The following is a 24,437-nucleotide window of genomic DNA, read 5'->3' on the forward strand; positions in this document are numbered from 1 at the left end:
GGCATTAGCAAAAATGAGACTAGGATATCCTGGGAAGGGACAGAATTAGTTGTCAAATCATGCTCAGCTTCATTAGAGAAACTAGGTTTCATTCCTGGGGCTGATGGTTTTATGACCTATGTACGTGCATGGGGCCTTAATGTTTGATTTCTCACAATACTGCAATGTCCTTTAGGTTTCGGCTGGAGGGAGGAAGAGGAAACGGAAGCGTGTGCTGAAATCCAAAATGTTTATTGATGAAGAAGAAGGCTGCATGGGTAAGACTATAGCTGTCTCCTACACCTCAGTGAAACTAACTTTATTGAAGGTGTGCGGAAGATTTTTACAGGCCAGCCTCTCCCAGGCTGGGGAAGCGGTTCGCAAAATCACTTTGTTATTCCACCTCAACATCACACTCCCAGATTGAAGGAACTGCCCTTTCAGTGAAGGCCTGGGTAGGGAGTCATGGAGCTGTAGCAGAATCCTTACTCTTTGGTTTTTTTATTATTCACAGATAATTTTTTTTTGTTCTTCTCCCTTCCCTCCTGCCAGCACGAGCACCTCCTTAATTTGCTCTTCTCTCCAAACTTTTAAAAATGGTGCAGAGAGAGGTCTGGGTTTGGGGATAAATTCTGGCTGGGATGTTTGGTTTGGGTTTTGTTTTCTTTTGGGGATAAATCCAGAGCTGTGCAGCAGAGCTTCATTATATGTTAACTTTAAGCATCCCAGATAAACAAGAAATAAGTCGGGGCTTAAATCCTTGAGAGGGTTTGTTTCTGATAAGGATGGCCCTGCTTTCAGGGTGGAGGAGTCGCTACAGAAGTACTGAGAGCCGGAGGCTTTGAATTTCAGCCTGACTGGACACCGCTTCCTCCTGTGACCTGGAGAAAGCTGCGTAACGCCACTGTACTTGTTTCCTCCTCAGTGTCCTGACGTTGAAGTAGAGCTGCAGGAGTTCAGAATCTGGGTTTTTTTTCTTTTCATTTTTTAAAGGTTTTAAAAATTAAGAGGGTGGAATGTGTTGGGTTTTTCTTTTTCTGTAGCGCTGTTGTCAGCTCGGTTGTATGGTATGCTTAACACTCTCCAGCCTAGCTGAGCTGAGTAGATGTCAAGGGAGCTCGGCCAGCTCTAGGAGAAGATCTGTTGCCGTTGTACAGGTTTATCATTGTGCACAAGCGTAGATAGATGCAGGCTTGCTTGGCCCAGATTTGGAGCTGCCTGGACGTGAGTCAGCTTGTATCTGTTTGCACCTGTCTGTGTGGTTGTATCTTATGTTTCCTATTAACTTTGTGTGTCTCCTTTAAAGAAACACAAGCACTCAGCAACTGGCTGCGCTAGGAACTGAAATCTCAAGTACTGGATTTTTGTCAAAGAATTGGACTTGCACAAAGTTATTGACTGCTTTGGCTAGTTGTGTTATGGGGTGTTTTGCTCTCCCATCCCAGATAGAACCATTAAAACACTTGGAAGGGAAATGGAACAAAAAAGCATTAGCTGGGGAGTTATGTTGAACGAGGTCTGCATCCAGAACTCGTGGTAATGGCTGTTCCGGGTTCAGCTTCCAGCAAAGAGAGCGCTCTTCTCTTTCTGTTCAGCTTTTTCAGAATGTACCAGGGCGGGGAAGATCACCTTTGGGTCTTTTTTGTGCTTTTCCCTTCACCCCCAAGGATGAATAGTCTCTTGTGAAATCCAGACCTTTGGGTTTACAGTTCATATCCACTACCATCATATGAAAAAGGAAATGCAAGTCCCTGTTGTGCCTTTGGGAGACATCCTCTAGGATGGAGAGAGTGTGGAGCTGGGATTCTGAGGAGCTGGGTAGGAAGGAGATGCTGCTTTCCGCACTAAAAACCTACCAGTCTGTTGCACAGAACTTGCTGTCTGGTTACTGTCCAGTTTCTTTCCTCTTCTCCCTTCCCCACCCTTTCCATGCACAGACCTAATCATTCGAAGGCTAAATAACTTGCAAATCTGTCAGGCTAATGTAAATTGTTGTTATTATTTGAAATACAGGGGCTCTTTTCCCTGCTGTCCTGTCTTTTTTTTTTTCTTCTTTTTTTTTTTTTTTAAAAAAAAAAAGGGCTAGGTTTTAAGAGATGTTAAATCCTAACATTAGGATTAGGCTGTACTTTGTATTTCTCCATGATTTTAAGTGATCTTTTTCACAATAGCTGCAACAGCTAAGGATTGGTGTCAAAAAGCAAAACTAATTTAGGGATTAGCCCTGAGGGAAACTGAGCAATTAAAGTATCTGTGGAGTTAAGCACAAGGCATGTTACCATGCATCAGCTGCGACTCAGATCACTTGAGTGCCTGCTCTTAGTCTATAGCAAAGGAGAATTACTGAGGTTTTAAACTTGTGCATTTCTGCTTTGCGCTTTCTAAACTTGAAAGGGCACAACACGGACTTGCATATTGGAATATATATGTGTATGTTGTTGGTAAGCTTATGTCACAGCACTGGCTTGCATTACTGTGATTTCGCAAGTCTGGCTGTGAGCGAGTGTCGGTAACTACCTGTGTGCCTGTAGCTGCTGCAAATACAGAAACTTTTAAGTTCAGCTGAGATCGCAGTAAAAGAAAGTTGGTCTAAGATGAGTTATCTCGCAATTGCGAGGGGATTAAGTGCATGCTGTCAGAGTTACGGATGATTACTGACAGGGGTGACAACATGATAACTTTTTAAAGCTCAGTAAGTGGCCAGTGGTCTGGTAAAGCTGCTCACTGAAAAGCCAGTTGCCTTTGAAGGGAGGTTAACTTGGGTTTACAGTCCCTATTTGAGCATCCATTAGCGCTGCTGAGCAGGATTTCATACCATTCCTCTTCCCAGTCTCTGGTTACGTAGAAAACCTTATTTAATTTGATGCATTAATACAAGTGAAAGCCAATTTCCCAGAAGAAGGGAAGTTAGGACATCTGTTTAAAAGAATACAGTTGCTAAAGAAAAACGGTTTACTAGAAGAATACCAGAGCACTGCTGGGAAAGCTGATATAACAACATGTACTAGTACCTAACAGTGGCTTTCATCAGTGGAGCTGACTCCAGTTTAATTTCCGTGAGCGTTGTTTTATATCCCTTAGCTTTCCATCACTGGATGCCGACAGCAGTGAGCTGGCAATCCCATTTAGTCACAGTCCTGGATTTCAGTCACTGGTTTGGTTTTATTTTTTTAAGGGATTTCTTTCGGTTTGCCCTGCTTGCCCACCTGTAGAGGAAGAGGCTGCCCACAAGGTTTTGTGCTCCTTCTCGCATCTCTGAGATGCACCAGAAACGTTTGCTTCATTCTTCCCTGGCCAGGTGATGTGCATGGTGCTGGTGAGGGAAGGCTAGGTCTGTCTCCAGGTTGTCTTGTCTGGATTTCAGGACAATCTGATTACTTTGGCCCCTGTGGAAATCGGACCAAGTCAGAGCAGTGGTTTTTAACTGTAAAATAGATATTCCATCATCCAGGCCTATTTAGCCTAGAGGAGAGGAGACTGAGGGGGGGATCTTATCAGTGCATCTTAAGGGCAGGTGCCAAGAGGAGGGGGCCAGGCTCTTTTCAGCAGCGCCCAGCGACAGGACAAGGGGCAACGGGCACAAAGTGCAAGACGGGAACTTCCATCGGAATGTGAGGAAGAACATCGTTCCCCTGAGGGTGACGGGACACCGGGACAGGCTGCCCAGAGAGGCCGTGGGGTCTCCTGCTCTGGAGACATTCAAACCCGCCTGGACGCGGCTCTGTGCAACCTGCTCAAGGAGAGCTGCTTCAGCAGGGGGGTGGGCTGGGTGGGCTCCAGGGGTCCCTTCCCACCCCCACCATGCTGTGACTCTGTAATGCTACAGATTCTGATCTCATTCCGATTCATCACTTCCTGATAGCTGCTCATCAGCCTCTGCAAGACGAACTGATGGTCTTCAGCACAATTGTTGCCCTCTCCTAGAAACAAGGCCCACTTGAAAGGTTGGGAAAGGGAACTGTCCTCTTGAGGGCCTTTCCCGGTGGGTAACCTTGGGCTGCTGCTGTTCAGAGGTGTGTATGTGGCCTGTGAATAAATGTGTGTGGTTACCCAAAGCCATTTTGAAAGAGCTGGGGGATGTTAAAGCTCCCGAGTCATTAACCTGCCATCTTACACTTAAGAAAGAGGGGAGGCAGTTTATGAGTGTATGGAAAGCCAGTCCAGTCATCTGGATCTACTGCATAACCCTGAACAACGGATTTAATTCCTGTATTTGGCATGTACTCCTTGAACCCAAAATGCTCATTTCTAGAAATGCAGTGGGGAGGTCTCTGCTCTTTGGTACTCAGGCTTAACCATCACCATCTGTTTGTTTCTTTTAACCAGTGACTGAGAAGGTCTACGAGAGCGAATCCTGTACAGATAGCGAAGATGACTTCACCAAGTCCAAGCCATTAGCTGCTCTCAAACAGCCTGTGCTGCCTATGAAGAAAGAACCAAAGGAAGAAAGGAAGAACCTGAAGAAAGGGGCAGCTACCACCAACAGAGCCAACAAACAGGTCTCCATCATGGGTTTTTTTCCGAAGAAATGAACTGGGTCTTCCTCTAAGTCCTCTTGGGCAGCTTGGGAGTGTTGCTCTTTTTGTGTGGCTTTCTAAAAGCTGCTGCGTTGGAGGAGAACAACGCGCAATCTTCGGTTACATAAGATATCTTGCTTACTGTGTAAGTAAGCCCTCTGGACTAGATTTTGTATCAGAGAAAAGTTGTTTGGGTTTTTTTTTTATTATTTGTTACTGCAATGATTTCAGTCATCTTTATTAAGCAGTATGGGAATTGCCACCTAGAAGCAGAATCTAGAGGAACTCTTGAAAGGCTGTTCATCTATTCACATGAAATTTTATTTTTTTAATATGGCTTTTCACCTGCGCAGTGCTGAAGGCCTGTTCCATGAGTGGTAGATGGACTAAATTAGGAGTTGAGTTGTGTTATTTCACGCCCTCCCTCTTTTTACACCCCTGACTCTCCAGACTGATCTTAAACATCCATGTTGGTTAGAAGCTGTAATGTAGCAGGTCTTCCAGCGTACACACAAATATTGAACATCTGCTTCAGCTTTAACTGAATGAAATGAACTTAATTTTCCCCCTAGGACTGGTAAATAGTTTTTGCTCTGCCTTTCATAATCTTTTTTTGGACAAAGCAGAGCATATAAAATTCTCTTACTCTTTTCTTCCTTGAATGTATCCTCTGTAAATTGCTCAGATGCCTAATTATAGACCGGGACACTGTTGGTGCTCTGTCTTTGCATAAACATTTTCGAGGCTTCCCACCCAATTGGCTCCAGTGTCACTGGGAGAAGGCTTTGCAATTGTTGGGACAGCAACTGTATATCTTTAACCTTGAAAGTTAATGAGTCAGAGGGAAGGGTGATGGGAGGGCACTTCTGATAACGCCAGTTGGGTACCTGCTGTCACTGTCTGTGAAGAATTGCACGCTGCTTTTTGGTTTTGTAGGTTTTAGGTTGTCTGAAGCTTTTTTACAGGCATAAACCAGACAACAGAAGAGTTGTTTTCTAGGACATCTCGTCATCTGCCTGCTGAAGGAAGTGTGTCACAGCAAATGGTCCTGAGGAACCAGTTATTGGAGATGAATAAAGCACTGCAGTCCTGTTAATCAGAAATGAGTCATCGTTTTGGATGTCTTCTGGTTTTCTGGTGCTAAATTTGATAGATACATGTAAAAGGCTAGATTTTCCAGGGGATGGGTGCTGAGCGTTTCTGAAGCTTGGCTGGTGAGGGCTCCCGAATGGGCAACTGATGTCATCAGTGGTTTCTGAGTGGTGTTGGGCCACCGTACCTACGGCTGTGTGTGTACACACTGGTTTATAAAGTGTTTGTGGTGGGTAGAAAGATAAATAAAGTCTGAGGAGTGCGACCAAGGAAGAAATGTCTTCAGGCACCCAGCTGAAATATTCTGACCTGTGGCCAGTAGAAAGGCCAACAGTGTATTTACACAGTCCTTCTGACCAGGAGATCACGTTGGTGGCTCGAGAAATTTTTAACACATGCCTAATGGTGACCGAGAGTTGACTCGATTGAAGTCACGTCGCCCTAGGGTTTGTGCCCGTGCTTGTGTCCTGGCCGGGTGGGTTCAGCGGCTCCTGGCATGGATCGCTGCTCTGGGGGCTGGTCAAGGGTAGCCTCAGAGCTCAGCACCCACCCCGTGTAGCTCCTCAGAAGCGTTAAGAACTGAAACTCTGGACTTTTTTGAGGTGGAGATGTATAGGAAAAATAACGGGAAGATGAGGGGAGGCACAATCAGCGTGGTACTCGCAGACATCCAGACATGCAGAGCCTGCTGTGCAAGCTGAAAAAGGTTTCATGCTCCCAAAGGTATGTTGGAGTGACGTGGCAGCAGAGGTCCATGGGGAAAGAATGAACGACCTTGTTGTAACTTTTATGAAGCAAATTTAACTGTTTTAAGAAAATAAAAACCTCCTGTAGCATTTCTTTTTTTTTTTTTCTTGGTGGAATTGAGAGTGTATTTCTAAAAGTAATTATACGTAACAAAACCCATTAAATACAGATATTTTTTTTTCATTTGTCCTTGCTATTCATTAAATGATGTGCTACATTCTGATATCCAAGGGTTGCTGTGACGTTTGACCGTGTGGAAGAATACCGCTTGTGAAGCGGGTAGAGTTCTTCTGTCAAAACCGGGGCTGGAAGCATTAAACTGAGCATTTTAAGGCAGCTGAAGTGTGGGTGAGAATACCTCAAAATATCAGGCTCTATTGAATTTGGATCCCTTGAGCCTTACTCCTGCGGCAGATGTTGACAGGACATGGTGTCCCAGAGCTCTTGCACCTCACCTCTGCCGTGGTCTAGCTGGAGCTTGCTGCTCCACCCCGACTCCCTCTATAACGAGATCAACGTCATAGGTGACTTCCTCAGGAAAATGACTTAATGTCTGAAGAAGCAGGACATAGGCGAACTTCAGCCTTCCAAAAATCATGATCTAATACTCCCTGCTCCTGCACTTTGTGGGCTGCCAGCCCCAGGGGGGCCTCGGGTCCCTGGATGCCCCCTTGGCGAGGCTGGAGCGTCCCCAGGTGCCCGTGGGGGAGTGGGGCTGCTGGTTAAAGGGAGAAGGTTCCGTGTCCCCGCGGCAGGCGGATGGCACCCGTTCGGCAGCTCTGAGCAAGGAGCACATCTTCTGCCTCCCAGTCGGATCAAGACTCCCTGTTGAAGGTGCTCGGGGTCCAAAACATCACCCTGGAGATAGAGGAAGCTTGTAGGGAATTCCTCTCCTCTTCCCCCTTGTCTTCCAACCACATTTTACACCCTCGGAACAGCAAATGAAAATTTCCCCATTCCTCCTTCAGGAGACAGCTGAGCTGATTTACAGCTCCTTCCTGCAGGGCCAGAGCCTGCTCGGAAAAAATAAACCCTCCGTCTTTCCCGCTCTGGGCTTGGCCAGCCTTTATCTGGTTAAAGAGAGGAGGGATGCGAGGAAGCGCTGCTGGACCTAGGACAACTGCGGGCAGCGTGGCCGAGCAGACGGGAGGGTGTCCCGGTGGTGGTGGGGAATTGTTTTGCTCTCCCAACGGGCGATGCCAGCTCGGCCGCGGATCCCGGAGCAGCAGGGACTTATAAGGAAGCACCCGAGCGCGGCGGAGGGGAGCCAAGGCACTTGCCAGGGCTGTGCGTCACTGCTGCGCTCCTTCCCGGCTAGGGGACCGTGCTGCAGCACCCTGGGGTGCCTGCGAGGGGTGGGTGCCGCTGGCTGGGCTCGGGGCTGGGGTCTGCTCTGGTGGTGGCGGATTGCTGCGGTTGCAGCCCTCCATGTTCAGATCCCTGCGGAAGCTCGACGGTGGCTCCTGGTCCATCTCGTCCCTCCCAAGCACTGCCCTGCGTGGTGGCGCTTCAGCTGGGGAAGGATTTTTAAAAAGCGATAAAATCAGTGGGTCAAAGCAGCCCCCTGGGGTGCGATGCTGCTGGGTTTACCTGGCTTTCAGCTTTGGGTTGATTTGTTTGGGGTTGTTGGTTTGGTTTTTTTTTTTTTTTTTTCACAAAGGGGGGAAAAGGGGTTTGTGCATGTGGCACCAGGTAGACAAGACCATGTGTCTTTTCTGCTCTTCTGAAATCGGTCCCTCCTGGCTTGTGGAAGGGTTTCACCCGTCCTTTCGGAGCAAACAGCAAAGCTGCTCACAGCCACAGCCAGCGGCACGGGCTGCAGTGCCGGCGTCCCCATGCGCAGGGAACTGCTGCTGCATCTGCTGGGGATGGCTCCTTTGAGCCCCGGGAAAAGGTGCTGGAGGCACAGCGGGCTCGGAGAGCGCTCCGAGGAACCGTCGTTTCCAGCCCCTTAGGGCTTGTGATGCTTTAAAGCCCTAAAACATCCTTCCTGGCTCCGAGAGCTGCCAATTCATGAGCCGACAGCTACTCAAGGGTACGGGCAGGTGGCTGAGATAACTTCAGGGTTACAACTTGCTTGTATAGAGTGATTAATTCAGATATTTCAGAGGCTTCTTTTGAGAAGACGGAGGTGGTTCTGCTGATCCCACTTGGCCAGCAGGCAGGGAGTGGTTTGAAGGAGGGGGTTAAACGCAGGGTGGTGGGGCTGAAGTCCAAGTGAGTTTTGGAAACCCTTCCACAGGAGACTTAATCCTTGCCTCAGCCCCAAGCGCCACAGCAGGGCAGGGAAGAGCAGTCGGTGCTCTCCCTGGATCAAGATGGGCCATGTTGACCTCTGACAAGGTTCGCTTCATCACCCGCTTGGCTATTTCGAGGAAACGAAAAGCAGCTGTGGGTGCCCCATCCCTGGCAGGGCTCAAGGCCAGGCTGGACGGGGCTGGGAGCAGCCTGGGCTGGGGGGAGGGGGCCCTGCCCCTGGCCGGGGGTGGGACTGGCTGGTCTTGAAGGTCCCTTCCAGCCCAAACCCTTCTGTGATTCTATGAGTTATGGGTGTTTCTGCTCGTGTTCATCTCCCTGACCACAAGGCACCGGAGATGCTGAGTTTCAGTGGAACTTCTTTCAGGCTTGCTGGTGCCGTTATTTGACGTTTTCAACCCACGTCTGACCAGGAACTGCATACAAATTGCATGTCTCAATTCATGATTTGATTTTTTAAAGAGGTTTCCCATCTTAAACCTCATCTTCTGCAGGGCCTGGAGGGGGTTCAGTGCCTGGAAGCTGCCGGGACCATCCCAAAAGCTCCCGGTTTGGAAACCAGCAGCACTCCAGGGCAACACACCTCTGGGAAACCTGAGCCTCTGCTCATAATTATGGAGCTGGATCTCACATCAAAGCTGGCCCTGCTTTGGGGCTGGGACCAGAGGCCTTCAGAGGTCACATTCAGCATCCACGAGCCTGGAAATCAAACCGGCAGCTGTGCAAAGTCACAGCACTTAATATTGAAGCCCTGACATGGTGTTCTCGGAGGTGGGGCTCTTCCCTGCAGGGTGTCTGCTGAAATGGCCACTCTCTTGGGCTGCAGTGTGGGGTGTTAGATATCTGCAACAGAAAACACAGCAAATCACCAACACGAAGGTGTGGTGGAGAGGAGAAGGGAGCAAAGCTGCAAAATGCAAAGAGAAAAAGCACTTTTGGAATTTTTGAGATGTTTGTTACACATCGCCTTCCCACAGCAAGTACCACATCCTGCTCCTGTGGTGGGTACCATGTGCAACAGCAAAGCATCCCATCCCACTCACCAAGTTACGAGGGCACCAGGGCCATAATGCTGGGGGAGATAAGCCATTCTTCCTGGGTGCTGAGCATCCCCCCAGCTCGGTGCAGAGCACCCTGGCCCTCAGGTCTGACCATTCTCCCTGGTGCTGAGCACCCTTCCTCTGACGGAGCACCTTTCCTCGATGTGGAGCACCCCTCTGGGTGCTGACCACTCTTCCTCGATGCTGAGCATCCCCCCTGGGTGCTGAGCACCCTTCCTCAGTGTTGAGCATCACCCAGCCTTGGTGCTGAGCATCCCACCTTGGGGCTGGGCATCCCACCTTGATGCGGACCACCTTCTCACGGGGGTTGAGCATCCCACCTTGGCACTGAGCATCCCCCTTGATGCTGAGCATCCTCCCATGGGTCTGGGCATCCTCCCTTGGGCTGAGCATCCCCACTAGTGCCGAGCCCTGCAGCCCTTTTATGCGACCCCACATCTCCTTGCAGCCACATCCATGGCTTGCGGTGGCCCATGATGTCCCAGTCCCCACGAGCATCCTTGGAGCCGCAGCTCCTGCGCTGCCCGGCACGTCCCGGCGCTTGTTTACGCCTCACATCCTGCCGCGTCGCTTCAACCCAGTGCTTCCTGGGCTGGTGTCTGAAAATAGATATTTTTAACCTTTTAAAAATAGAAAGTCTCGCAGAACAGCAGCTCCTGTTTTTCCATTCCCTTCTCATTTCATCTTATGATGAAGGAACCCGAGCCGGGTTGCGCAGGGGGTGGCGGGAGCCCGGCCCCGTAAACAGGCTCCTGCAAAATGGGCGCTGGGGAAAACACACGTGTGTCTTGAGAACGAAAAGAAAGGAAAAAAGAGAAGGAAAAAAAAAAAAAGTCAATAGAAAGGCCATCCACCTTTCACACGGAGCCTTATTTGGTATTTTCATGAAAAGTTATATCTTCACACTGTAAAAAGTGCCACTTATTACTCATGCTTTACTAGGTAAGTGTATTTTCCTTGGCATCGAGCGCATTGGGGTGGGTTTTTTTTTTTCTTCACTACTCCCGTACAAACTATTTCGACGGTCTCATTAGTTTCTCCATCAGAACTGGCGCTTTTTGCCGCTGTCTGGAGGACCAGTCTATTAAACCCGAGACAGAACCGCTGTTTGTTCGGTAAATATTAGGCTTGATTTCGCGGGACTGTAAAATTACAGCGCGGGTGTCCCGCGACGGCGTGCACAGGGAAGCCTTTCAGCCCCGTACCTGGCCGCCCCCATGCCAGCTGCTGCATGGACATGGATGTCACCCCATCCATGGATGTCACCCTGTCGCCATGGCACTGCTTGTGCAAGGGCATGCCCCATCCCGTGGTCACTACATAAATGTGGGTGTCACCATCACTATGCACATGCAGTCGTCACCTTGTCCCCTGGGTCACAACACATACACGGACATCACCCTGTCCCCATATCACTAGTGCATGGGCATCACCCCATCCCACGGTCCCTACAGATGCGTGGATGTCACCCCATCCCCACAGTCACTGTGTGTGCGTAGCTGTCACCCTGTCCCCATAGTCACTGCATACAGGTGGGCATCACCTCACCCCCATGTTGCCGCTTACACACGGACAGCACCCTGTCACTGCAGCCACTATGGGCACATGGACATTGCCCCATTCCACAGTCGCCATGTATGCAGGGTGTCACTGTCACCATGCTCACAATGATGTCAACCTGTCCCCATGATCGCTGTGCGCCCACATGCATGCCACCTGCTCCCAGGATCACAACACACACAGGGACATCACCTTGTCCCCAGGGTCACCACATACACATGGACATCACCTTGTCCTGGGGTCCCTGCACAGACACGGGCGTGACCTTGTGCCACAGCCTCTGCCTATGCATAGGTGTCACCTTGCCCCCACAGTCACTACATGGACACAGATGTCACCTTGTCCCAGGGTCCCTGCACACGGACACCCCCCTCCACCGCCACCCCCTCCCTGAGCCACACACCCCTCCTGCCCCACCATAGGGAAACCGAGCAGCCGAAGAGCCTCCCCGCCAGCCCCGTGCCCGTCCTGCCGGCCACCACCGCCTGCCTCCGCCATCCCGCGGCCGCCTGGCCCTGGGCCCGGGGCTCGGCGCGAGCCGCGGTTCCCAGCCGCTCTAAAAGCCAGCTTTGTGTTTTACAGCCAGGCCCTCGCTTGGCATACGATTTTAATTAGAGTCTGGTTACACGGCTCGGCAGATGTGGAATGTATTTCTTAGCCCAGGTGGAATAAATCTATTGCCATAAAAACCAACCCCCCTGTTATTAAATTCTCCCTTCTAAATAGCCCAGTATTGAGATGCACGGCCCCCACGGCCCCCCGCCCACACCCCCTCAATGCAAACCCTTCTCTAAGTGCTTAATGAGCTTTAATTTTATTATATTCCCCGGCTGTATGAAACGGGCTTCTGGTCTCGGCGCAGGTTCCCGGCTACCAGCCCCACTGCGAGAGGGGGTGCAGGCTGCCGCGGGGGACCCTGCCGTGGGGGACCTGTCAGCCCCACGGCCAAGAGGTGGCTCTGGGGGGCTGGCACAAGGGGGTCACCCTGCCTTGCACCCAGAAGGGGATGTTCGAGGATGGGGATGGCAGAGCTCAGCACCAGCTGCTGATGGACCACCGTGTCATCCCCAGTGACAAGGATGCTTTGGGGACAGGGTCCCCCGGTCTGGAAACCTGTGGCTGCTGGAGGGAGGCAGGGCACAAGGACTGGCTGCAAGGTCGCAGCCACCCCAGGGACATCTCTGCTCCTCCCGGGTCCCCCATGGGATGGCCAGTGTGTCCCTGGGGCTGAGCCCTATGCTCACACCAAGGCCCATCCACGGCCCTTGAAACACCCCAGCGTGGGCAGCACCAATCCAGGAGGCAGGCACAGGCATTAACGGGGAGAGCCATTCCCCCAGATCGGGGATCTTAGCCTTACACCCGTTCTCATCCCCCTGGCATCCCAGCTACAGTCCCCAATGGCCACTCCACTGTCCCCAAGCCACCCTGTGCCAAGCCATCCCCAAGGAGGGGGACAGAGCCCGTGGACAGGTTGCCCAGTACAGCTGTTGCTGGTGCAGCTCTGTCCTCGTCCTTTGCTGCGGGCACAGCATTGCAAAGGGTCTGGCTCGGTGTCACGCGGTGCCTGCCCTGTGCCAAGGCACGAGATGCCAGGAATTAACTCCTGGGGGTGTTTTCCTAACTCTAGCAGCAAAACAACCACCTCACGCTCCCAGGAACGGGGCTGAAACTGGATGCTGCACCCACCGGAGGATGCTGGAGTGTGATGGAGCTGGCATGCAGCATCCCACCCCTGGGAAATTATATGTTCTCCACATCCTCTCCATGTTGCAGGTGCCAGGGTGCTATTTGAAGGTTTTTGAGAGTTGTTTCCATGGGTTTGGGGGCAGCACCCAGCACACAGCCCCCAGTGACACTCACTGACACCCCCTGGCACAGCACAGTATCACATAACCACCACGGCACCTGCTCACCTGTCTCCTGCTAAATTGGGGGTCACTGAGCTTGCTAAATTTGGTGTCTTGAAGATTTTTGACCTGTCCAAGAGCAGATCTGACCCTCCTCTTCCACCTCCTCCTCATCTTTCTCCTCCTCCTCCATCACTGGTCCTGCTCCAGGTCCTGCTCGCCCACCCCCACGATGTCTTCTGCTAAGGTGGCCATCCTTACCATAGATTTTAAATAATATGCAAATAAAAAGATCATTCTGATAACGATGGATTTCTGGCATTCCTCCCACCCCACACAGCCATACGCAAGCCCAGGAGATGCATCTGTCCAGCGCTTTACCTGCACTCACCGTGTTCGCTCTGCTCAGCACGGGGCTGCGCTTCTGACTGAGGAATAAATTTGGACTTTAGGACTCTACATTTTGGAATTAGGACTTTAGGAGTAAATTTGGGTGGGATGGGACCTGGCAGATGTGCTGCAAAGGAGGCAAGAACATCACCCTCAGCCATCTTCACCCACTCCCATCCTTATATCCTAGGAGTACCTGCCATGGTGGTGTCCCTGTTGCCCCAGTTTTAACCATGAGGATGCTGGTGGAGATGTTGCAAACAGCTTTGCTAAAGTCCCAGTGTATTCCATCCCTGGCTCACCCTCTGTGCATGCGGCTGGAGGTTGGGTTGGTCCTGATCCATGCTGGCTGTCCCCATCTTCTTCTCATGCTTCACCTGGAGGTGACGTTCTCCAGCTGGGATAAAGCAGCGGTGGCAGGAGTGGGACCTTCAGTGCTTCAGCCCCAGATGCAAACCCTCTGCCCTGGCAGGGATGGAGCAGAAAAGGGCTGCTGATGTGTGTGTTTGGGGGCACAAATATCCTTGCCACTGCCAAAGGAGGGGATGTGCTCACTCCCTCTGGCTCTGCAGTGCTGCCCTCCACGGTCCAGGGATGGTTCACCTCAGTCCATCCCACGCCAGCATTGCCAATTGGGTGGATAAGCTGCTCCAACCCTGGAAAAAAAGCTTTGCCATGCCAGGAGGGGCCGGATCCTGGGTCAGGGCTGAGTGCTAAAGAGAAAATGCAGTTCCTGCAGGGTGGGGAACAAGCCTTTGGTCTCCTGGGCTGGTCAGACATCTCCCCATGATGCCCCATCAGGCTGGAGAAAACCTCTAAATGCTTCCTGAGATGTAAGCTCAGAAACTTAAAAAAAATCAGCATTTCTAACTGAATCCCAAAGTTCTGGGGGTCTCACCTGCTTGGGTGCAAATCAGGAGTAGTCAGGGGCCAAAGGCATTCCTGCCGGTCTGCAGCAGTGAACTCAGACCTCCTGCAAGACCCTGTGGGGGCCAAAATTATGGGTGGGTTCAAACAGGGGCCAGTTGTGTTCATGGAGCTGCTGGTGGCTATCGAGCATGATGGGTTTGGATGTGACCTCCGCCTCCAAGTCCCACCCATCTCCTGCCCCAAGGAAGGGTCATGTCCCACCCACCCTGTTTCTTGTGGTTTTCCTTATTTTGGGGAGATTAGGGTTGGGAGGGTGGGGGGTGGGGTTGGGGGGGTGTCTGCATGCTCCCCTCCAGCAGGCTAAGCGGTGCCATGGCCGGAGCTTGGCAACTTCAAGACTCACTGCAGGGAAAAAAGACCCCAAGAAGGAGCATCTGCTCCCCAAGATCCCACCTGTCCCAGCAGGGACCAAGGGCTAGAAAGGGGACAAGACTCTGCCCTGTGGCATTAAAGGGAGGGCTGGAGCCCACATGAAAGCCTGAAGAGCTTTGTGAACCATCACAACACTCTGCTGGGCCTCTAAAAGAGCTGTAGGGTGTCTGGAAAAAAAAAAAAACCCAGAGGAGGGAGGGAAGAAGAGGAGGGCACGGGAGAGGAGCATGCACAGAGTCACGGGGCACCCGGGCCCTGCTGAGTCCATCCCGTGGGGACACCAGGATGTCATTTCCCAAAAATCTTCCACTGACATACCCCACTGCACCATCCCAAACCAAAATGTGTGAAGAACAAAATCCCAGGGTTTTTTTTTTTTGGTTGCAAGAGATGCCTCCTCCTTCCCCTTACCTTGGTGTAAAGGGAATAAAAACCACAGGCTCCGTGAAAAGCGGAGCCTGAGCCCTCCCCACCAATTCCCGGCTGGGAGACTTGGCGCTGGGCTCACCCATAAGTTCTCCCCCAGCTGGCCTCTCTTCTGGCCTGCTGGCTGGTATTTTGCAATCACTTTTGTGCCAAGGAGCTGCAGATGACGTTATCCCTCTTCCCCAGACCAGGTGTGGGGAGCACGGCTGCTCCCCGGGGGTGCAAAACTTCACAGGGGAGGAGGGACCATCCCCACCAGGAGTGGGGACCCGGGGCTGGTGAGAGCATCACCCAAGGCTTGTTTTAGAGCCCCACACAGAGACTGGGTTACTCTATGCTGGTCTCACCAAAAGAAAGAGCGAGGAGTTACAACTGAGCTATGACTGCAAGTCCCAGCTCCCACCACTTCTCCACATGCAGCCCACCATCTGTCTTCTCCTAGGACCTTCAATATGACCCCAAGGGCATCAGTTCCCTTGGAAACTAGCTGGCAGCCAGGCCAACCCAGATGTCCCCATCCCAACCAGCACACATGCTGCCTGGCCGAGGAAGAGAGGTAAACCTCAAGTTTTGGGTCACAGGAAAATGATTCCTCCAAAGCAATGACCCAAATAACCCAAAGAAAGGGTTAAATTGCCATTTCAATGACAAAACCTTCCTCAAAATCCTTTCGGATGCTCGGGGTTGGATTCATGCCGACATGAAGGACAAAACTCCCTCCGATTCCAGCGTGCCTCGATTTTCACCGGAGCTGCTCAGATCTGCAGGGCAGATTCAAGGGCAGAAGGCACCCAAATGCCTTGGGAGATCCAGGCGCCTTGGGCCAGAGTTTGGCAAAGGCTGATCTGGAAATCCAGCACCAGTCATGCGGTCTCTTGCTCACTGCAGACCGACACCATCTGGAGAGTTTGTTCTAGTAATTTTGGGTGTCTATCACAGGCTGGTGGTCGTTTAGATGAAGGGGCAAATTATATTCACCTCTAACCGACCTTTTTTGTTGATTTTGGTGATTCACATTCAGCTTCAAACGTCAATAATCCACCCCAGCGAAGTAATTTTGCAGTTTCCCCCTGGAAACCTCTTGGCCCAGGTAGCAATCACTAATAACGCATCGCATCGAGATGCAGCTGTCATCACATTGAAAGCCTTTGCCCCTTGCGTAACTGTGTCTTCCTGACTTCCAGGGAAGGTCATCGAGGGAAGGGCAACGTGCAGCTCTCCTCTGTGTCATGTCTGGGCTGCTGCGTCAGTAGGCTACAGATTCCCTCGCTCCACCGAGGAGGAGCAGGAGCCCGCACCGGCGCCTGCGTAACTTCTCGGGACGTGCTAAAAGCAGCCTGGAAGGGGATCAATGTTTCCGTTCGTTATGTAGTGCCGATCCTCCTGCCATGAAACAGGAGTCGGAAGCCTGACGGGGTTCAGAGGAACCTCGGTGGGTCCCTCTGCAGCCCCCTGCCAAACCCCGCTTGCAAACTGTGGTCTCCGGCAGCCCACCGGTGAGAAAACTCTGCTCTGCAGGTTTTCCTGCTGAAGCTGCAGCCTGGAGCCTCAGCACCCAGCAAAAAGCAGCCTTAGAGGCGGGGGGTGGGTGGGGGGGTGGGGAAATAAAACCTAAATTTGGCCTCTTTGGCCTGATGCTGACGTGGTGGGTGGTGGCAGTGGGGACACTGGTGCAGGACACTTGGCCACATTTCCCATCTAGATAGGTTTCTTGGAGACCTGCCTGTTCATTGCACCCTGGGCCTGGGGGTTTAATATCATGTGATTCACTTTGCACCAGCACCCGGAGGTCAGAGAACTGGTTGGTCTGGAGTTTAGCCCTTCCTGCATCCCTGACCCATCTCACCACGGCCATTACTGGGGGGGGGTCTCCAGCAGCCAGTGGCTGTGCAACCCAGTGTGGGAGAGATGTGGAGGCAGGCAAGAAAGAGCTCCCAGCCATGGGAGGGGGCTTTCAGAACCTTCCTCCCCTGGGATGACAGCTGGGCTTGCAGCTGGGACCAGGAACAGGCGATGGGTTCCCACCCAACAGGAGCCAGTATGCAAGCACACAGTGACATGTCCAGCTTTCTGCAAGCAGGACCAAGTCCTGGTGGGTAACTGGACTGGATTCTTCCTAAAAACATGGGTCTTCAGGCCATGCAAAAATTGAAGATGCACAGCGTAACAGCAACAGGACCAACTGATGAAAAACATCTCCCACGCAGTCATCGTGCTGCTTGGTGGGAACCCATGCCAAGAACACGGCCTGCTCCAGCCCTTAGAAGTGCTTGGGGGAACCATTTCTGAGCACAAACACCAAGAATCATCTCATTTTCTGCTGCAAAGGGTCACAGACACTATTTCAGAGATGGAGGCACCCCTTCCCAGCACAACCAGGACTCCTGCTGATCCAGGTTGCTCGCACACACGTGTCCTTAGCACGGTCAGCTCTCTTAAAAGATTATTTTTTCCATCCCATGGGAGGAAGAGAGCTCTCTTGTGCTGCAGGGCAGCTCTGGGATGGTACGAGAGGGACAAGGCGTTGGGAACGATGTAGTTCATCCCCCTGCTGAGGAGGACAAGCTCATCCCAGGGCTGCTGGAAGAGGCTGGTGAGATGCAGTGCTACAAGGGAGGGGAGCCACCCGGACAGCTGTATCGTGAATCGGTGTCCAACGCACACTGCAGCCTTTGCTCTGCTGCTCAGGACCTGTGGAGACCCTTGAGCCATGGGTCCCCTGCCTTGCCAGGTGGGACCGTGGGACACCAGTAGTGGGGCCATTCAGCCAAAAAACATGCCCAAATGCAGTGTCCCCTCCCAGGCTGGTCACGCTGGCTTCCCCCAGTGACCCGCAGGGACAAATGGTGGTGCAAGGGCAGAGCTCGTACCACTGAATGGCCACATTTCACAGCAGCCCCTTCTGTCACTTCGTCTCTGTCCCCTTTTGAACGCATATCTGTGTTCTTCACCATTGCACGAAGCTACGGTGCCCGTTCCAGCCATGGGTTTGAACCTCACCACCCCAGTCCAACTGGGACCTGCACCTTCCCAGGGCAGAGAAGGCTAGTTGTCTTCCACTGACCACCCAAAATCCACCACTCTGGGCCTCTGGACCAAAAATCTGTCACACAACCATATTTCGGGGATGTCCAGTCTATCCTGAGGAGATGTATGGGGTGTATGATCAGATCTGAGCATGAGTCATAGTGCCGTCTGGTTATGCAGGTGGTTGACCCATTGGTGAGAAGAGGTTGATGCATCCAACTGGCAAAGCTCATGGCCTAAGTTGCGCTGGCCTCAATAGTGCACCACGGAGGAAGATAGTCCCCACATCAGCGCTCCAGTGGTTATGTCAGGGTGTGGAAAGGTGGGTGCCCTCTCTGCAGAAGACATGATGGTGTCCATGCTTAACACAGCCTCCACCAGGCATGGCCAGACACCCAACTCACATGGGCACAGCGAGCACGTTGCACAGTGGTGACTGCAGCGAAACCAGGGATATAAATTCATTTTTTGTTCCTACCCAAGAGCCCATCCACACCCAGACACCTCCACAGCCTGAAGGAGGCAAGGGACAGTGTGTCTCACCACGGGTGGTACAAGGGGGTGGTGATGGGAACACAGAAGCCCCATGGTGCCACCACTGCTCCTCCCATGATGTGGGAAGGGATCGATGGACCCTGGGGATGCATGCCCAGGCATGAGGACGGGGGAAGGTGCTGGGATCCCAAAAGAAGAGAATTTGGGGACTGTAGAAGACAGTGTTGAGGGGATGGACCAACGGTGGGCAGAAGGAGGGATGAAGGGGGTCTGGAGAGGAACAAACGTGAAAATAGAAGGATAAGGGGATAAACAGGCCAGTTCTGTCTAATCAGGTGGTCACTGCACTTGTCTCCAGCCAGTGCAGTTTGTCTCATTGATTAGACTCCATTTCTTCATTAAAGCTCAATTTCCAACTGTTTTCCCAGTTGAGGGACTCTCTCCTGCTTGTGTCTGTGTTTCTGGGGGTCTGGGTGCCAGCAACACAGTCAGACCACTGGTCACAGCCGGGTGTTGGAGCAGCTGTCAGTCTGGGATGGCTATTGGAGAGACTGCAGGGTTGTGAGTTGGGACTGGTGGGATCGGGAGGTCCAAGGCAGCTACTGGTGAGACTGTGGGACCTGGAGGTTGGCTGCTGGGATGGCCACACAGGGTGTACATGGGCTACCAGATGTGGCATCTCCTAACTCACACAACGTGGGAAGGCTCATTTTTCAGGTGGCCACCTGGGGATGGACTAGACATGAGTCTGTCCTGAATTTCCAGCAGGTTCCAAGCCCCTCTCGGGGCAGCTTTGGACATGGTGAGCAGCCACTCACTCTTAAAATCAACAGCGCTCCCCGCTGCCTTCCCAGTTTGGGGGAAGCCCAAGCCCAACTGGGCAAACCCTCAAATCCACCTTCCAGCACGCACAAGAAACCGCCCAACCTCCAAAGAGGTCCAAGTCCTCCTGAGCAGCAGCAGCAGCCTCTGCAAACCCCAACCTTTCCACGGGGATGGCTCGAGCTTCACCTGCTCTAACTCAGTTCCCCAGAGCTTGAGGAGGAGCATGTCCAGGGAAGAACTCTTTGCTATTTGGACATGTGGCCAAGCTCTTCTTCCCTTCTCCTTCCAAGGCCACCACCTTCCCATCTGGGGACACTGACCTACAGCTCAGAGGAGCATGGTGAGATATGGGGTGGTGTTTGTTCTGCGGTCCCTCTCCCTGTGTCTAATGGGTCCATCAGGATTATTTTCATTGTGCAGCTGGGAGGCAAGAGGGGGTGTCCGGGCCAAGCAATCCTTCTTACTTCATTTTCAACTGTTTTCAAAGCCCCTGATCAGACGACCCAGATGGTGCTAAATGCCCGTGAACAACCTTTAAACAGTGGGTTATTGTTGTGCTCATTGAGTTAGATAATTGTGATGGGCCTGAACTAATTAATTTCTACCCCACCCCACCCCCAAAAAAAAGCACTGAATCATGTTCTTTTGGCAGTGCTGGTGAGAAGGACTCGCAAGCAGTTCCCTTTGGATTTATCCAGCCCGCACAAACAGGGATCTCTGCTGGGGGCTGGATGCTCTCATGGCCAAAAAATAGGAGAGCGAGAAAGACCAGCCAGGTGCACCGGAGAAGGCAGCCACAGGCAGTGTGGGCAGCTCTCCTGCATCCCACGGGGCAGGAGGATCACGGGATGCTCCGCCAGCTCCTTGCACCGTTGGTCTGTCCTACCTCCCCTTTGGAAAGCCCACGTTTGGGGACGGCCACGGAACACCTACAGGGCAGAGAGGCCAAGCGCTGTGCCAGAGGAAAAGGCCGCTGGGGCTGCGGTTGTGCCACACCAGCCACATTTCCTCCAGCTCCCATCCCTCCTTTGGCTCCTGCCCTGCCAGCCACGGTCTCCGAGGATTTCCCTGTTTTTCTCATCACCCCTTTCTCAGTACCTGTCTTCCAGGCAGCCGGGGGCTTTTTCCAGTGTCCGGATAGTCCTGACTTGCTGGCAAAGCATTTCTCTGCAGGGATTTTTCCCCCCTCTCCCCCTCCCTCAGTTTTGGGGGTGTCAAGCTTTGACAAAGCTGGAGGCAGGGAAATGCAATCTCATTTCCCTGGCAACTCAGACAACCCGCCAGATTAGGTACATCCTGAGCTGCTCCGGCATCCAAAAAGGTGCAGAAACAGGAGAAAAGAGTGATTACAGCCACATTTCTATGTGAGAAGAGACAGGAAATATTAGGACTGTTTAGTCTGGAGAGGAGACAGGTCCGCGGTGGCAGAACAGCCTGTGAGCCGTGCAGCACGGATGATCCTCTGGTTTCTCCATTTCCCATCTCTGAAAAAGAAAGGGATGTGCAGAGGGGAGCGGATGCAGGCGAAGCGCTTGCCTGGCACGGCACAGGGGTCTCCACGGAGCGCGGCAAGGACTGTTTTAAGAGAAATCCCATCCCGCTGGGGAGAAATCCCCCCGTTCAGCTGGGGGAAGGTGATATGAGAACACACATCCTAATTCACTGGGAGATGCTTGACCTATGAACCAAAGCTTCAAACCACCTCCAGAGCCATGGGCTTCACACAGGACTTTCACAGCAGCACTAAACCCAACCCAACCTTCTTTTGTGTGACTGAATCTCCCCATGGCAGAGCCGTAACGGGGCAGTGACGCCCCACATTGAGCGGTGCATGCCACCAGCCCCAGCTTGCCCAGCTCACCCGGTGGCACGAGGCTCCAGCGAGCGCAGCCGAGAGGTGCTGGCCTCCCCTTTGCACCCAGGCTGCCTGCGGGCGAGAGGGGCTTCATGCAGATTAAGGTGAAAGTAGATATTTTGCATGGCTGAAAATCCGATGCAATGGAAAACAGCAGGAGCCAAGGAAGTGAGTGTAGCTGGCAATTATATAGACATATAGTTTAGAGAAGTGTTTTGACTAACCTGATAATAGAGCATGAAATAGCATGGCTCTGACGTAAAAAAACCCTGAGACCCCAGAGGTAGAGCCAAGATTTCTGAGGGTGATTTGACATCCGTCCCGGAGCACACAGCCACAGGGTAATTCAGGTTGGACGGAACCCCAGGAGGTCCGCGGTCCAACCTCCAGCTCCAAGCAGGGATAGCTTTGAAGTTACATCAGGTTGCTCAGGGCTGTATCCAGGCAAGGGCTGAGTTTCTCCAGGGAAGGGATGCCCCTCCTTCCTTTGGTCCCTGTTCCAGCGTTTGATCAGCCTGAAAGGGAAAACTTTTTTGGTGTATCTTCCAGGTGGACTGAGTCCAGCCAGTCACTGCCTGCCTGGTACTGGGGACCCAAACTGGACCCAGTGCCCAAATGCTCTCTGCTGAGACCAGAGGTGTTGCAGCACAGGTTGCACCAGCCATGGGATGTTTGATGCACTTATTGCATACAAAACAGATCACAGCAAGAGGGGAGAGTGATAGTAGGAGAGCTGGCAGGAGGTACAGGTCCCATAGATGAAGCAGCAGGAGATGCAGGTCCTGCAGAAGTGGCAGGATGCAATTAAATCACGACATCTTCTCCCTGAGGGTGAGAGAACAACTGCCCCAGCCAGGGATGTTGCATTAAACACCCTTGTGCGTTGCTGTTGCCCCGTGGAGCCAAATCCCTTCCAACAGGAGAGATCCTGCTGTGGTTCAGTTGTATGGATGCACTTGCAAATACCCCGAGGAGCCCACGGCAAGTTCAGCTGAGCGGTTACGCAGTGGTGCCCAGAATCATCCATGTTTAACCCACACACAAAATGCTGGCAGAGGCTGGGCAGATGAAGGCAGGGTGGCAAAACCCATCAATGTCCACCTCAGCCCTCATGCAAGAACCCTTCTCCTTGCCGGGTTGGGCACGCTGATGCCCCCCTCTCTCCCTGGCTTAGGCCAGGGCTGGTGTCTGGGTCCACGCCAGGTTCCCTTGGACAGGACTTTTGAACCCCCAAAGCCCTCAGCATCATACAAGCTGCATTTGGGTGTTTGCTTAGAGGTTTTTTGCTCTCATGACATTAGGCAACTTCTATCTGACAGTGTCAAGACCTGTGCTGCTCTTCCAGCTCGGCGGTGCCACCAGCGGGTGCTGGCTGGCTGCCTGAGGGGGTTTATCCACATCAGCAAAGGTGTGAGCTGCCTGAAACTCCTCGTGCTCTGTGGCTGATAGGAGAGAAACATGGGGAAGGCAGAAGCAGGGGGATGTCAGCCACGTTACGCAGAGAGGTCTCGGAGATTTCCATCTTTCCCAAACCACGCATCATCTGTGCAGCCACAAGCTGATCTTGCTCATGGATGTGCAAACACTGTCAGAACCAGGAAGGTTCTTCTCCCTGACCCTTGAGCAGATCAGAAATGAGTCACAACCAGCACAACCGGACAATGACAGGGCTGCAAACCCTGTTAAGGAGGTGGAAGGAAGGTGGCCCAGCTGTAAAGAAAGACAGCAAAGGTGCTGACCTACCTGGGGGTAAGGAGAGTAAATGCAGCCTTGTGGCTGCACGGCACGACAGGGTGGCCTTAGCCCTGCACATGCCAGGAAGGACCCTGTCCCTGCTGGCCCCCAGCCATGGTGGGATGAGTGCCCACGTGGTCCGGGCTGCAGCAGAGGTGACAGTGTGACACGTGGGATGTCCCCAGGGAATGTCCCCTGCAGCGTCTAGGGGCAGCCCCCTCCAACCCTCCACAGAAAGCCCAGCCCTGCCCTGCAAACTCAGCGTTGCAAGAAATGAAAGATCCCACAGCGCTGCACCAGCTCTGCCCCCAAATCAACCCCGTCTTCACGGCTCGGGGTGGAAGCGGGGCGATTCCTGCAGAGGAGCAGGGCGAGGGAGGCGATGCCACCAACCGTGAAGTGCTGGCTTCTGATCTGTGGCTGCTGATCCAATTAAAAGGGTTAATCCCCAGAGATGCCCCCGCGGGGAAAGCAGCCTCCAAGAGTCCCCCATGGGGAGATGTGGTCATTAGGGCAGGCTCCTGGGGCCGCCGGGTCTGGCGTATCACTGACACGGCTGCGGGAGATCACCCACTGCTGGCAGCCCCCAGCCCCCACAGCAAGTCCCCCTGCCCCTCCTCGGCCACACGTCACCAGGCAGTGCTCTGTGAGGTTGGTCACCAGCTCATGTGGCCCCTGTGAATGTCCCTAGCACCCCTCTCGGGTGGGTTTTTCTTAAGATCCTGGGAGAAATGAAGGTCTCTGACACTGGGCAGCGTTCAGGGTAAACCAAGATGAAGCTGGTATGTTCTCCCTCCCATGCCACTGCAGGGGAAGAAAAGCCAGAGGACCCAAGAAGTTATGGCTAGAGATGGATGGATAAGAATGGACGGGGAAAGGATGGGACGGATAGATGGATGGGGAAGAATGGATGGATACATGGATAAATGGATGGATGGGGAAGGGCGAGGAACACACCTAAGAAACCCATGGTTGCAGGTCTGCCATCTGAAGGGAGAGCTGAGCCCACCCCTCATATCCCTGTCGGCTCAGGGGTCACTTCAGGCAGCCGAAAGCCCTTGGTGCCTCACCACAGCGAGCAGAAGGGAAGCTTCTGGGTCTCCTCAGGTGGAGACAAACCACAGCTGTGTCCCTTGCACAGCAGACACCAGTGCTGCTCCAGGACTGGTGCAAGGCAAGATGGCTCCAGGCTTATCCCTTCAATCAAACTAGCAAAAAGGAATGTCATACCGGTTTTCTCTGCCAGGAGCCGGCAGCCGAGATAGCGCGCTTGGCTCCTGCCTAACCAGAGCTCGCCCCTTTGGTCTGCGCTGCCGCACCG

General features: G+C 52.7%; 1 protein-coding gene across 2 annotated transcripts in view; it reads left to right on the forward strand.

The window, feature by feature from the left end:
* The window catches only part of POLD3 (DNA polymerase delta 3, accessory subunit), a 46,312-nt gene extending 39,796 nt beyond the window's left edge, over nucleotides 1–6,516 (forward strand). For both annotated transcript variants that reach the window (XM_040583809.1, XM_040583808.1), the window contains 2 exons: nucleotides 176–257; nucleotides 4,306–6,516. In XM_040583809.1, the coding sequence (XP_040439743.1) occupies nucleotides 176–257; nucleotides 4,306–4,511 (288 nt within the window). In that variant the 3' untranslated portion in view covers nucleotides 4,512–6,516. The remainder of the gene's footprint in view (nucleotides 1–175; nucleotides 258–4,305) is intronic.
* The last annotated feature ends 17,921 nt before the right edge of the window (nucleotides 6,517–24,437 follow it).

The sequence above is a fragment of the Falco naumanni genome, chromosome 2, assembly GCF_017639655.2.
Source record: "Falco naumanni isolate bFalNau1 chromosome 2, bFalNau1.pat, whole genome shotgun sequence".
Lineage (NCBI taxonomy): Eukaryota > Metazoa > Chordata > Aves > Falconiformes > Falconidae > Falco > Falco naumanni.